Source organism: Equus caballus, chromosome 22 (genome assembly GCF_041296265.1).
Source record: "Equus caballus isolate H_3958 breed thoroughbred chromosome 22, TB-T2T, whole genome shotgun sequence".
Classification (NCBI taxonomy): domain Eukaryota; kingdom Metazoa; phylum Chordata; class Mammalia; order Perissodactyla; family Equidae; genus Equus; species Equus caballus.
Genome location: NC_091705.1, coordinates 4,728,339 through 4,743,137, shown reverse-complemented (window position 1 = coordinate 4,743,137; position 14,799 = coordinate 4,728,339). Strand labels below are relative to the sequence as shown.

General features: G+C 45.8%; 1 protein-coding gene across 3 annotated transcripts in view; it reads left to right on the top strand.

Annotated features, from left to right (window-relative positions):
* Positions 1-14,265, top strand: part of KIZ (kizuna centrosomal protein) — a 127,928-nt gene extending 113,663 nt beyond the window's left edge. For all 3 annotated transcript variants that reach the window (XM_005604442.4, XM_070247289.1, XM_070247290.1), the window contains 3 exons: positions 2,555-2,651; positions 11,940-11,983; positions 14,116-14,265. In XM_005604442.4, the coding sequence (XP_005604499.3) occupies positions 2,555-2,651; positions 11,940-11,983; positions 14,116-14,219 (245 nt within the window). In that variant the 3' untranslated portion in view covers positions 14,220-14,265. The remainder of the gene's footprint in view (positions 1-2,554; positions 2,652-11,939; positions 11,984-14,115) is intronic.
* Positions 14,266-14,799: the final 534 nt, after the last annotated feature.

Below are 14,799 nucleotides of genomic sequence, written 5' to 3'. Positions count from 1 at the left end.
TCCTTAACAACCAAGAGTTGGGAAGAGTCTCCCCTCCTGGATATGTGCCAGCCCTGGCGTGGCGATGTCCTTACGGGCTTTGGATTCTACCTGGCATGTCATGGTAGTAACTTGTCGCTAAGTACCGCAGGAGACACCCCAAATGCCTTCTTTTCCCACATCTTCCAGTTTCTTAATCACCAATGGGGAGCATCATCCCGGGCTGTTTTCCCTTACCAGGATATTGGGAAACTTTGGGTTTTTTAAATGAAAAGACTGTAAATCCCAGTAAAGCTAAATTTTAAGCTTAATTGTAGTTTCTTCAATCTAGGATTTTTGTTTTAATTGTAATTTTCTTATACTTTGTTGCATTTTTATTATTTTCAGTGGTTCTTATTTTATTACACCTCTTTTTTAGTATGTCATTTCAACTTTCTTTGTGAAAGTAAATGGATTAATACAGAGGAAGTACACTTGAATGACTTTATTTTTTCGTAAACCACCATGCCATAATTTCACCTATCAGAATGAACAGCGATTTCTTAATGTCACATAATTCCCAGTCCATATCCAGATTTCCCAATTGTCTCAAAGGTGTCTACATCAGACAGATGTTTTTTTCGAGGGACATACGGTGCATCAGACTTAGCTGTCTGTCTTTAGAGACCTATTTCCTAGATAATATTAGTGTTAGAATCTGTTGCTGCAAAATCCTGTTATTTTGGTTATTTTGAGGATTCAGTGAGCCACTGTAGGTGAAATGCCCAGCACAGTGCCTGTTAGAGAGCGGCCCTCAGGGAGGGCTGGCTGCAGGGGCGGAGGGTGTTATCTGAACTTCGTCAACATGAGACCTGGTGGTTTGTTGAGGTGTAAGACGGGGCCTCTGCCCCAATGGAGGGCTTCATTGTTTGGAAAGATGCAGCTCTTGTGAGCCCTTAACCGTTTGCTTTTCATCACCTTCTTCACATTTGAGTCACAAAATTAGAATCCGGAGAGATCTTAGAAAGTATTTATCCAACCCCTTCATTTTGCAAAGGAGGGACCAAGAGAGCAGCACCTCCCTCAGAGCATTACAGCCAGTTAGCACACACGACACACGTGTTTGCAAGGTGACTCCGTAAATCTGTGTGTGGTAAATATGTTTTGGATAGTTAATTGGACAGGTTCAAAAAATGAGTAAATTTGACATAAGTTGTAGTCCCTTGGATGTGTTTCAAAAATGCTGGTACTATTAGTATAGTAATTATTAATGTATTTATTAATTTATTCGTAAGTGATACTTTACAGGTTGTATAATCAAGCACCCCTAGATTCTGTTCGCTCGCTCCACACTCTAACTTACACTATGTGCTTTGCAAGACTCCACGTTTTCCTGCATTGGGATCATAGAAGTCCTTCCCCGGTGTCAGATACAGCCTCTGGTATTTAGTTTACTTGTGATCACATGATACTTTGCACTCTCCCTCGCACTCTGATCCTGGAGACTTCTCTGAGCTCCGAGGAGAAGCAGGAGGCGGGCTGGGAGGGCCGAGGGAAAGGGAAGCCATGCACCCTGTGCTAGTGCCGTTACAGGTAGTGGTGGGTGAACTCTGAACATAGGAGCCACCCCAAATCTCACTATTGATGAAGCAGTGCATGTTTCCATTACTTTCTGCGTCAGATGTCTCTGTCTCTGGACCTGTCACAAAGGAAAGCCACTGCCACCTTGCACCTTCATTTCCACATCTGCAAAGGCCTTGTCCTGTTAAGCACGTGGAGACCCTCTTCGGGCTGAGCATGGACACAGGGTTAAGACAATAGCTTTGCTGCAGAGATTACAGGAAGGCAGGCAGGTTACAGGATGGAAACTCAGCAAATGCCTTTTGCAGACATGCCCATGCACTCTCCATGCGTGATCTCAGGTGACTGCCAGTTAAGAATGAGACTTGGCAGCAGAAACATCCAAGGCTGAAGTCCCCCAGGGGGCAGAGGTCAGGGGTTACCCTGCAAGCTGAGAGCATCGTGGGGGCAGTCCGGTTCTCCTGGCTCCAGAGAAGAGGTGGATTGTGCATTTTCCCCATCAGCCTTTTCCAGGCTGGTTAAAGAGTGGCCGTGATGGCTTTCCGTGGAGCTTCATTCTCTCCTGGAAGATGGAAAAAGAGGATTTGGCAGAGAGCTTAAGGGTGGGTGGGGTGGTTAACTGTCGTCCAGGGGTGCCAGTCATTTCTGAGACCTGGTTCCAGCACCCACTGTCCTGGTGACCCCTTGCTGCCCGTGTGTTAGAACACTGTGAGTTCTCCAGCACGTGGTGCTGTAGGAGAGACCCATGTGCTCGCTGTGTCTCTTGGCCGTTTAGAATAGAGCTCTTTGAATGATTTTATTTTTTACTTTTTGTGGCTGCTGTTTAGGTATCACAGGAAAACCCTCCACTTCCTTTCAGAATTCTATCAACATGTTCCTTGCCTCAGAAACTGCCTTGCCTTCCGCGGCTCGAGCAGCATCTTCCTCTGTCTGCTTCACTGGAGTTATTGTGAGGCCGCTTTTTCATTTGATGCTGCGTGGTGGCTGACGCTCTCCACGTTTGTGCTTCTCACAGGTCTGAATATTGGCAGCAGTACATTCAAGACAAAGACAACTAACAAAATCGCCTCGGAAGCTAGTTTTTCATCTAGCGAAGGAAGTCGTTTGTCAAGGTAAAGTCGTGAAAGCCTTTCTGAATAGCGGCGACAAGATGAGAAATGTCACTGTGTGATGAATTAAACTCCACTGCATATTACTTTGTTTTGTGACTTGATGGAAGGTTATGGTTTGGGATTTTGTTTATCTAAAATAACAGTTGAAACTTTAGTCTACCTTTGAAAATATTTGCACCAGAGCCAAGTATTGTTTTGCAGCTGTTGTTTCCTTGGTTTAAGACTCAATTGACACCTCAGTGAACCACAAATTAGCGTCTACAGCTGCTCGCAGTAGGGCTGCTTAGAGACCACACAATGGAGGGTGTTGGAAAAGGGCAGAGAGAAAACATGAGGCCTTAAAAGAAATAAAGTGGCCTGTTTCTTCTTTCTGAGATGGCCAATATATATACTAGCAATTGCTGGATATTTGTTTTTGTATTCCTCTTTCTTACCAAGTGATGGGCTAGATTATTCTTTCCTTTTCTGATACTTTCTTCCTTATTTTCCTAAAGGACAAAATTTATTTTTTTCACATTTGTTAAACAGTAGCACTTCTTGTAAGTTTTTCAAGCAACGATAAGTGAGTTGTATGCGAGATTTGTCATCAACATAAGATTCTGATCAGGCAGTGGCACTGAGTCACCTGGGAAGAATTTATAGATGGGAATAGAAGCGATCGCCTGCTGAAACGCCTCCCTTTTTGCTTTGGCTAAATCTCTTGTCAAACAGCACAAGTCTCCTTTTGTAATAGCGTTTCTCAGGAAAAAGCTGTCCTTTAGATGACTGCGTCACATGTGAATTAACTGCTTGCCCCGAAGAGATTTTAAAACAGGAACTCTACATTTCTAATGTCACATAAGATAAAATGATTTGATCCAGGAACGTAGTATTTTTTAAGTGAAAAAAAAATCCTATTTTCATTTATATTTTGAAAAATATTACAATATTTTTAGGACCTAGAATACATTAAAATAAGATTGATTTTCTGAAATTAAATTCTTGCTTTTAGAAACCTGATAAGTTCAATTTTAGGGACATTTAATTATCAGAAATTATTATTTTAATACCTGGATTTTTATGTTTTTTGAAGGAAGTGAGAAATAATGAATTATGACAGGAAAAGTGTCACAGTATTATATTTTTATGATTATGCTATAAATTCAAATTCTAGGTCTTTTGAAAGAAATTTTAAAAGACAATAAATTCTACAATAAAGTTTTCAGGGCTTAATGTTACCATTTGGCTTAATAATACACCGCTTTAGTTTTTAAAGATTGTTAGAAGTGTTTCCATTATATTTTAGAGGCATTAAAAGACCCAATTCTTCTTAAACTTTTATTTATTTATATTCTTTGGGCAATTTTTAAATACATTCAGAAGGCAGCTGATTCTGGAGAATATTTTCTCAGCCAGATTGTTTCATGCCTTGCATCTACAACTAAAATCGAACTTTTTTGCCCTTTCAATTTGAGGCAGGGGCCTTTTGTTATTACTGTTTCTGCATGAAATTAATTTCCTAAATAAACTACAAGTAATCTTATCACCCCCTTTAAGAAAAAAAAGACAGGTCTTCTAGGAACCCTTGGTTGTATAGATACTTGATCAGATGCAGTGAGGGAAGGCCTGGACGGCGTGCGAGGGCTTGGCGCGCGGGGTGTCGCCGTCTGGGTCTTGCGCTGGGTTTGGTGGTCTTAATGCGCCCCCCCGGGCTTTGGAGAGCCCCGCTTTTGCTGTTTGTGCCTGGATTCACTGAAATTTCTTAGAGGCTTACATTTAAGGATCCCACTTAGTGCAGTCACTCCTTGTGCTTTATTGCCTTTACAAGTGGTCTCGAAACCCAGTACTTGAGAATAAACATAACAGTACAGTGCTGCTGTAGCACTTTTAAAAATTCTTCTTTGCTCTATTTTGTCAGTGAGCTGATGAGCAACCTCAAAAAAAAAAAAAAAAGAGACCTTGTTGGACCTAAAAAAAAAATGGCTTCCTCTGATGTCCTAGAGACAATAATTATGATGTGCTAGTTAAGCCCAAACTACAGCTGAGGGATTTTACTTTAAAGCAGCGGCTTGGGCGCAAAAATGCATTTATAGCTCTTTGTCTGCACCTCATTATGTGTGGGCCTGATTCATTAAGTAATTGGTTTGCAGTTGTTTACATGAGTATTAAGGCCTTCTTTTCAGCCGCCTTTGAGAGATACATTGTGCAAATGTTGCCTGTGATGAATGCAGAATGAGGGCCGGAGGGTCCGTCCTATTGGCTAAACAGTGCACTCTGTTGAAAAGCCAGAGAAAGAGATTGGGTGCTGCTTTGCATAGCAATGACTTTCTTAATAAGCGTTACAGATTAATACACACAAGCTATAAAAGATGCAAAGAGATACTCTTAGCACATTTATACATGCTCATTTCATTGTGATGGTGGTGGGGTCTGGGCGCTTTCATATTCCGTTTTTCAGAGCAGCAGCTTCAGTGCATGAGCCGTAATAGAATCCGATGTTTATTGTATTATAAATCACGGGCAAGTAGGCAGATCGGCAACAGTTTATTATTAAAGATTCTTTCAGTGTAAATCTTTTTCTACCATTGTATTTGCTTCAGCAAAATCATTTTGTGGTTGAGTGGGGATGAAAGGCATAATGTACGAAGGAGTGAATCCTAATAGGAAGCCGTTCTCTGAGTAAAGACCACTTGTTCCCTTTTGTTCAGGGGTGCATGCCAGAGCTTCCTCTCCTCTGCAAACATTATCTCGCTTTACCTTCCCCAGGAAGCAGTTTTCACTCTCCTGGATCCGTTTATTCAACAGAGAGTATATTTTAACAGCCTGCCGTGTAACTTCAGTTTACTGGTTGGATCGAGATAACGTTTTACCAAAAGAAAAGGATGTGTGCTTGCAACATAGTTGCCTGGGGGAAAGGTGGCAGAAGTCACCCAGCCACGCACCCTGGCAGGGCCGCCCTGGGTGGCATTCTATGCTAGCCCTGCAGCCGCAGGAGTGGCCAGCGGAGGGCGCCAGGCTGCAGCTGATGCTCTGCTGGGGGCTGTGGTCTCTTTCTTCTGGCCTGGTCACTGTGCCATTTTCCCCTAGGATAATAAGAAGATCATAAGGAACCAATAGTCCAGTGAAATAAAAATGAGGGTTTCCTGGAAGTCCTGTAGGTTCTCATGTAAAAACACCCGTCTCAGTCTCTGGCTTAGCACATCTTCATTCTCCTTAAATTCTACTGAATTAACAACTTCCTAAATATTCCACGTTTCTCATCATAAGCCCGCATACTTTATTTTTTCTGCAGAGCATGAAAGAACAATTACTTGCATGATTAGCTGAAAGGAGGGAGTTAACAAGTTGACCCCAGGCAGCTAAAAAAATGGCATCTGCTGCAGGGCCCTCGTTTAACCATCAGGGGGCGCTCAGACTTTGTCAAATTAAAACCGTCTCAGACTTTGGTTTGCCTCTAAAACGTAAAATTAGTATTTACAGAGATTTGTGGGCATCTCTGGGGGGTTTTTTTCTTTCTGAATTATATTCTACCTTCTATTTTTCAGAAATATGTGTCTGTTTTGAGGAAAAATTCTAGCCAAATATGTTGTCTGAGACATTCAAATCATTAAAAAAATATGGAATTCAAAGTCTGGAGACCACATCTTCTCAAAAGTTAGCTATTTTTCAGGCTTATAATAAGACCCTAGAACTGGAAGGACACTTCCCGCTGGGAGCCCTTCCCCATTGTCCACTACACCATAGACTGCACTTGGCAGGATGCTCAGAATCTCAGTGCCAAATTCGACTGACATGGCCTCAGAGTCACAAGAACTTGGGTAGTTTGTGTATGGGCTGTGAATATTTTTTTCTTAAAAAAAAATGATACTGACCTTGAGGCTGAAAGTTAATGTGTTACTAACATTAGGACATGCCACAGATCGGCTGTTCTCCAAATTGCTTCTCCCTGCAGGGCTAAGATGAATGTCTGACGCCCCAGCTCAGTTGTTTCACACTCGCCACTGTGAGTCTCTCAAAGGCCCCTGTTGCCCGTGCGCCCTCCAGCTCGGCGTGGCCTGCACAGCAGCACCTCCCCGCCTGCTCCCTCACCTCCCCTGCCCGCTCGACAGCCACAGGTCATGCCCTTACAGTGTGCCACGTCATGGGCCCTGGCTTTCATTTCTGCTCTTTTGCTGGAATGCCTCTGCCCCTCTCTGTCATCTGGCTGATGCCTACTAGATTTTCAAGGCTTAACTCTTAACCTTCTAAAAGTTTCCAGCAGAAGATCTGGCCACACAAGATCCCCTTCCTGCGGCCCTGTGGCTGTTTCTGCCATCATCGTAGCACAGGGGTGGAAGCCATATACAGGTACACTCCCCCCGCTGTGAGCTCCTCACTGGTATTGGGGGCTTTTCTCAGTCACAATGCTCAGTAACCGTTGGACTTGGAGTGAATGCGCATCTGTATGTGGCTCCACCATTCATGCAAGCGTTTTTCTTTATAAAAGTCACTTGCACACCTGCCCTCACCTCTATACGGCATCATGCACCTGACCTGCAGGTACTCACGCAGTCCATAAAGTTATCTGCACGAGTGTTCAGGGGAGGGAGGGACACGTGCGCACACAGGTTTTCAAAGGGAGACTCTCGTGGTCCACTTTGATTCCATCCTCTCTGCTCATGCACTCTGCATTGTCAGTTTTCAGGGAGCAGGACCCGGGGGAGTGCACTTGCAGAGTGCCTTGTTGGGGTGCTTACCTGACAGCCATCCTGTCTGCTGCTGAAAGGGCATCTGGCTCCTGGCCCTGAACTTGTCGAGGACTGCTGGGCTCTTGGGGCCCTCGAATGTTACCTCCCAATCAGCTGCCGTCAGTTCTCAGCCCACTCCACAGTTGCCCTTTTTGGCTTATGCCACAGTTGTTCTTTTGGTGTCTGTCTCCCACACTGGAGCGTGAGAGCCCCAGGGCAGAGATGGAGTCTGTCTGTTGCTGCAGCCCCAGCACAGAGCCTGATGCATCATGTCTCCTGTCGAGTATTCACTGAGTAAGTACATGAATGAGTGAATGAAGGTGTGAACAAGCCATTGCAGGTTAGATGCTCCGCCCGCCCGCCTGTAGAAGGCCTGGAGGCAGTTTCCTGTCTCTGCCCCATCCCCAGTGCTCCCACCACCAGGCTCCTCCAGGGGAAAACTTCCTGTGGCTCAGGCCTGTTTCTTCTCAGTCTGTCCCCAAACCTTACCTTTCTTTGTCGCTCTGCGCCTGAGGACTCATTACCTCTGCTGAGAACCCACGACTGCAGATCACAAAACCAAGCACGTACCTCTGTCCATCCCAAGGCCGTGACGGTTGAGCAGCTCTTCCTGCAGCCTGCTGGCCACGGGCTCTCACGCAGGATTGTCCCTGAGCTTTACAGACACTTAAGGAAGGCATTACTACCCCATTTCACAGACAAGAAAACAGGTGCTCAGAGAAGTAGGGAACCCCAGGGCCGCGCAGTGAGCAGAAGTGGGCATTAGGAGTAGAGTCCGTCTGGCCCCAGAGCTGACACTGTCCCAGCTTCTGAAGTAGCACCTCCCACCAGTAGTCAAACCTGGAACGGGGACCAGTCGTTCTGACCCAGGTTCTCCCCGCACTGCTGTTTGACCACTTCTCACAAGGCCCTGTGGAGACAGGTGTGTGCAACATGTGCATTGTGTAAGTGTCAGTGGGCCAGGAAGAGCGTTTTGTTCCACTTCTGCCCCATCACCCACTGGCTCTGTGTCTTGGGACACATCCCTCAACCTCTCTGGGCTCCACCACCTGTAGAGTGAAGGCACTGAATTGATAATCCATAAATGCTATACTTTAATAATGGGTTTCTTAGAAACCTGTAGGTCTTCCATGTCCCATTTTTGTCTCTTCTTGCTGACACTGCAAAGCAAAACTTAATGCTTACAGAAGTCCTTGCCATCTAATCCTGTGTTGTGTTGACCAGGTGGGCTGTGTAGACTGTTTCTAGCTATGTTAGCCTTTTGCTCATATAAAATGAGCAACTGACAGGTAATTTCTGCTATTGTCGTTAGCACACTGTATCATCGTGATGACACACATGGGTGTTCACTCTGTGCCAGCTGCTGCTCTTAGACTAAAACCTGTTCTGTTAAGACCCTGGCTGACCTTAACTTCTTAAATTTAGCAAAGATGAGAACAAAAGTGACTTTAATTAGAGTTGTCCTAATCTAGTTTATCAATAGCAGGGCAATTTATAAACAATTACCGAAATGCATCAAAAAATAAGGTGGCTTCATGGATAGACAGAGGGAAGATATGCCAAGATGGCGAAATGTTAACAATTGAGCATCTCCTTGGTGGTTCATCATGTTCACTTTACAGCTATGGGAAAACATTACCAAACCTACTAGAAAATTCTGTAGAGATCATTTCCAATTATAATGAGACCAGCAGAACATGGTCACATTTTAATTTAATCAGTTGTCTTTGGTATCTTACCTGAAAATGGGTTATTTTGAAGTAGTCTAATTGTAAACTTCTAGGGAAAAAAAATGCAGTCTGCTATCCTGGGTTCCAAAAGTCTGCTGTGAAAGACCACGCAGGTGCAGCGTGTGTGGGCCGTGCTGGACAGCAGGCTCGCAAACTGCGGCCCTGGGGCCAAGTCCAGGCCGCTGCCTGGTTCTGTGCAGCCCACAGGCTAAGATTGGTTTTTACATTTTTAAATGGTTGGGCAGAAAATCCAAAGAAGAATAATGTTGCATGATACCTGAAAGTTATGGAAATTCCAGTGTCAGTGTCTATAAGCGAAGTTTGATTGTAATGCAGCCACGACCCGTCATTTACATATTGTCCGTGGCTGTTTGCATGCCACAACCACACAGGGGTTACTTTCACGCCCTCAGGGGAGATTAAGCAGTCAGGTTCCAAGTGCATCTGAGGGAGTAAGGTCACCACATCCCATGGCCTATCAGCTTAACTCTTTCTTGCGTTTCTTGTACTTTCAGAAGTGAATTTGTTTTTCTCTCATTTCCAATAGTAACTAAACAAGTTGCCTCTATCCAGCACTCCAAAGAAAGTTCTCACACTGTCTCCATTGGTCTTGTCTTAGTTTTACATGTTAGGTATGACCCAAAGAAAGAAATGTTGACCCTAAGAATTGTGTGTAATTAAATCAACCTTGAATTGCAATGTCACATTGATTTGCAGAATGATTCCCCAAGGGGAAAAATAATTGCCCCTTACATTTGAGATGGAGTTGGAGACACCTGAAGGGCATCTTCCACCTTTCTCAGTGGTGAACTACATGCATTTGGTTCTGAAACATGTTTCTTGTAAAGAAAATATGTCTCTGGTAAGAAACTTGAACAACCTGATTCTGAAGTCACATAGTAAGTAGAAATATGCAAATCAAATAGTGTGTCATCAAATATCGATCAAGTGCCTTTAAGCAGAGCCCTGTGCTCAGTGAGGTTCATCACTTCATCCCGCACATGTTCACTGAGCACCCACAAAGTGCAGACAGAGGGATACGCAGGGAAACGAAACAGGAATGGGTGCTGCCCTCGCTGGGCACATGGTCCAGAGGGGAGAGGTCACATACCAGTCACACAAATGGTGTGAAACTGCGACTTTGAGGAGGACTCGGTGGTTGGCTAGGGGGATAGGGGATGGGAAGGCTACAGCAGGAGGGCCCGACGAAGTCTTGGGGATCCACCTTGCAGGCCCTGTTCAGGATTGAGGTCTTTTGCCAAATACAATGGGAAAGCATTGAAGAGTTTTAAGCGAGGAAGTGGAGTGATCAGATTTGTGTTTCAAAAAGCTTACTCTTGCTGCTGAGTGGAAAATGGGTTGTAGGGAGAAGATGGATGTGGTGTTACCAGTGAGAGGGCTGTTAGAAAGGTCCAGGCAAGAGATGCTGGTTTTGTTGACCCAGTGGTGGCAGTGCGTGGGGAAAGAGAGAGGACTTGGGGAAGTGCTGAGAGGTGAACTAGGCAGGACCTGCGGGCTGACTGGGTGCGGGAGGGCAGAGGAGTGGAGAGGGCCTTGGGAGGGACTAGAGGGTTAGGGTGCCACTGGCTGAGACAGGAGGAGGGGCATGGTTTGGCAGGGGAGGGGCCCATGCTGGGAGGATCATGAATTCGGTCCTGGATGTGCGTGTTGACCGCAAGGCACTTTGGAGGCAGCCAAGTAGAGTTAGCAAGTGGGCAGTGCACATATTTCTGGAGCTCAGAGAAGGAGCCTAGGCCATGGGGACTGGCCTGGGCTCACCTGCCTCTGTTCTCTTGCTTGTGTCAAAGACTCCTTACTGCCACATCCCACCGCCTCCTGCCCCTCAGTCCCAGTCTGTGAAAGCAGAGTCCAGGAGGTGCCTTGCTTCCTCAGGGATCCTGCAGCCACCCATCACCCAGCCCGTGCTGTCAGTTCTCCCAGCCACTGGTGCTGTCGCCTCACCCTCCCAGAGTTCTTCTTATTGAACCACAGCTGGCAAATTAGCCTCTCTTTACACTGCACTAGCATTTTTATATTCTGCCTCTCCCCCTAGCATCTAGCCCCATGTCCTCATCAATGGGAGGGGGGAAATGGTGGACAGACCCACAGGAGCATTTAGTCTGTGTGTGTGCGCCCACTCGCTCACACGTGTGCACTTTGTGTAAGGGAGTCTGTCAGGCTCACATCCTCAGTGCCCACCTTCCTGGCAGCCTCCTTGATCGTCAGTTAGCACCAGGCCCTTTCAGGTCGTCATGGGCTGTCCGCTCTTCATGGCCACAGGCCTCTAGTTGGTCCTGTCAAGTAAAGAAACCGGCACCAAGTTTAAGGGAACATAGACGAATATTGAGCCTAGAAAATGAGACCTTAGTGGAGTTTCTTTTACTGAAAAGAAACTGTACATTATGGCATAAGGCAGATTTTTAAGCCCTGGGTTAACCAGACTTCACCGAAAGGAGAGGAGCACATGAGTTCACAGGGTTTCCTGCATCAGGGGACCAGGGTCCCAGCCATGAGCAGAGCAGTGATGGTCACGGTGGGATCTGGGTGTTTTCTCGGCGTTCTTCCCATCTAAAAGGCCGGAGTCTGTTTTAGTGAAATAATCTGTACACGTAAATGCAAGTGAATACTTTGACGAAAACAAGAGAAAATAAATAAAAATGTCAAGCCATACACAAGCAACAGTTTCTGTTTTAATATCTCCATCAACCATTCAGTATGAACCTAAAGAACGTAAGTATAATAAAAAACTTGGATGATGCTCCTCGAGGGGACTTTTAAATTCATTAAAATTGCAAAAGCTCCTGAAAAGGCGCACTGAGATTCGGGACTTAGATTATTTCTTTATTTTACAGGTGTGAGACTAAAAAGAAACTACCTGTCAATTTCAAGTCTAAAGGTAAGAGAAATAACTGAAGACTAAATTCTCCTGGTGTGTTTTAACCAAAAGAGCCGTGAGTGGCTTTGTGTTCTGCCCCTCGTGTCAGGCCTGCGAGGCGGGCCTGTGGCCACAGGGCGGCCTGCGGGTCCCCGGGCCAAGGGCTGCCTGAGGGGGTGCGGGCACAGGGGCCGTGGGCTCAGCACTTGAATTTGCGAGTGCGAGTTCGCAGGAGCTGTTGGCCTCCACATCTCATGGGTCACCCACACCGTGTATTCCACCTTGTCTCTGTCCCGCTCACCGCTTGTGCCCCGCCAGTGCCTGCTGCTCACGACGGGACAGGGCTCTTCCGTAGACTCTGACTGGTCTCCTCAAGCCCAACCGCTCCCCGACTCCTGACTGCCCTCCACTGGCCACCAGCGTCCAAGTCTCGTTTAACCTTCCGTTCCTAGCTAAGAATTGCCAGTGCCTCCCCACTACCTGCAGGATAGAGTCTGTAGCTTTCTCCCTTTGTGGTCTGGCCCCATCCCTACTTCCCATCCCAGTTCTTCCCAGTCTTGTCTTCTTTGGGTCTAGTCACAACTAGCTTTTTCCAGATATACCACAACGTACCTCTCTGCCTTTGCTCATGCTTTTCCCTTTTCCTCAGCGCAGTGAGCTCCTATACATCCTTCAACACCCAGCGCACAGGGAGAATCTAACCCTCCTTCCACACTAACACAGTGGCATATGCGCTGCTGAGCTTGGGCTCTCTCTACTCCTGTCTCCTTAAACCCCATTCCCAGTGGGTTGTAATTGAGAGCATGGGTTTGAGTCAGACAACCTAGGTAGAACTCCTAGCTTGACCACCCACTAACGCTGATGGTGGCCACTTACTTAACCTTTCTCAGCCTTGATTTGCTCAGTGAAACTGACATTAATACCTATCTTACCAGGTTGATGGAAGGATTAAATGGGGTTGTATATAAGAAGTCATCACAGAGCTGACAGGTCATGCCATGTAGATATCGCTGGTCATGGAAATTGTCAATGTAGCAGACAGTGTGCCCCGGCACCTTGGAGGTCACCTCAGCCCAGTGCAGTGACATGCCCTTGGCCTTCTACACCAGGTAGCTGTGTATCTCCACCGGAGGGCTTTCTTTGGCCCCAGGAACATGCTCAGCTCTCACAGGCTGCCCAAAGTGCCGGGGAATTGACCAGTGCCCTGGTTGAGAACAACCCTCAACCAATGAGAGATGGGAGTTGGTGGATAAATAACCCCACTTCCTTACTTTTCTTTGGGATAATCTGTGGAGAGTTCTTCAGTCTCCCAAAGGGCCCCCTGCAGGACTGAGCCCTCATTGTCCACTGCCAGCCCCTGCTCATTAACACCCTCGGTTGGCTTCTTCTCTTCCCTGTGTCACTCTCCCAGCCTCCCCCATATTGTTCCCAGGATCACCTCCCAAATAAACCATGTGTAGCCAAGCCCTTGTCTCAGCATAAACCTCACTGCTGTTCCTCCACCTTGTCTGCCCTGCCCCTCTCTGCTCTCTGAAGACCAGAGGGAGGGCAAAGTGGGGAGCAGCTGAGGCCAGTGGTATCAAGCCTAATAAAAGACCCCAGGTAACCCTGCTTCCATGTTAATCCTGATTTTAAACCCCCATCCTGAAGAGTTAGCTACAAGAGAAGGGAAAAGAAAGTATTCTGTAGGGGCCGACCTTGTGGCTGATTGGTTAAGTTCGTGCGCTCCACCTCAGTGGCCCAGAGTTTCGCGGGTTCGGGTCCTGGGCGTGGACCTAGCACCGCTCACCAAGCCACGCTGAGGTGGCATCCCACCTAGCACAAGCAGAGGCACTCACAACTAGAATATACAACTACATACTGGGGGGCTTTGGGGAGAAGAAGAAGAAAAAGAAGATGGGCAACAGATGTTAGCTCAGGTGTCAATCTTTAAAAACAAAAGTACTCTGCAAAGTGTTTTCCATTATAATGCATGGAACACACGGTGAAATGTCTAAGTTTGTGCAGCGTTCACATGCATTCCGGGTGTATCTGTTCGGGTATATCACATGTGTCCCTTTTGCAGGCCAGTGTTCCAATCAGCCAGTCAGCTGATTAAGCTGAGCTAATCAAAATGCAGAGATGTTAAACAACTGTCTGGTTCTCTCTTCCAGCCTTCTGGGGTGAGTCTGATGACAGCAACTCAGAAATTGAAGCCGCTTTACGTCCTGGAAACCAGAACACGTCCACGGATGATTTTGATGATTTTTATGACTAATAAGCTGTAACGTCTGTTGGGAATAAAGACGTTAAACAAACTGAAACCCTGTGTTCATATGTGATGTCCAAAATAAAAATGTCCTTTTAAGTTTTTTAATTGTTTAATATGAAAACTTGGGACCACATTGTTATTCCAGTGAAATTTCATGACATCGATATGAACTAGCATATTCATTTTTAAATGTTATCAGAATGCAAAGTGATTAATGCAATGCCCATCAAAATTCAAGTTGTTTCTGTGTAGAAATTGACAAGCTGATCCTAAAATTCATATGGAAATTCAAGGGACCCAGAGTAGCCAACACAATCTTGAAAAAGACATACAAAGTTGGGGTACTCACACTTCCCAATTTTGAAACTTACTAAAAAGCTGCAGTAATTAAGACAGTGTGGTACTGGCATAGACATACAGATCAATGAAATGTTGATTTATTTATAGTCTAAAATTGATAATCCAGAAATGAACCCTCACATTTACGGTCAATTAATTTTTGACAAGGGTGCCAAGACCATTCAATGAGGAAAGAATGGTCTTTCAACAAATGGTGGTGGGACAACTGGATAGCCTCGTGTGAAAG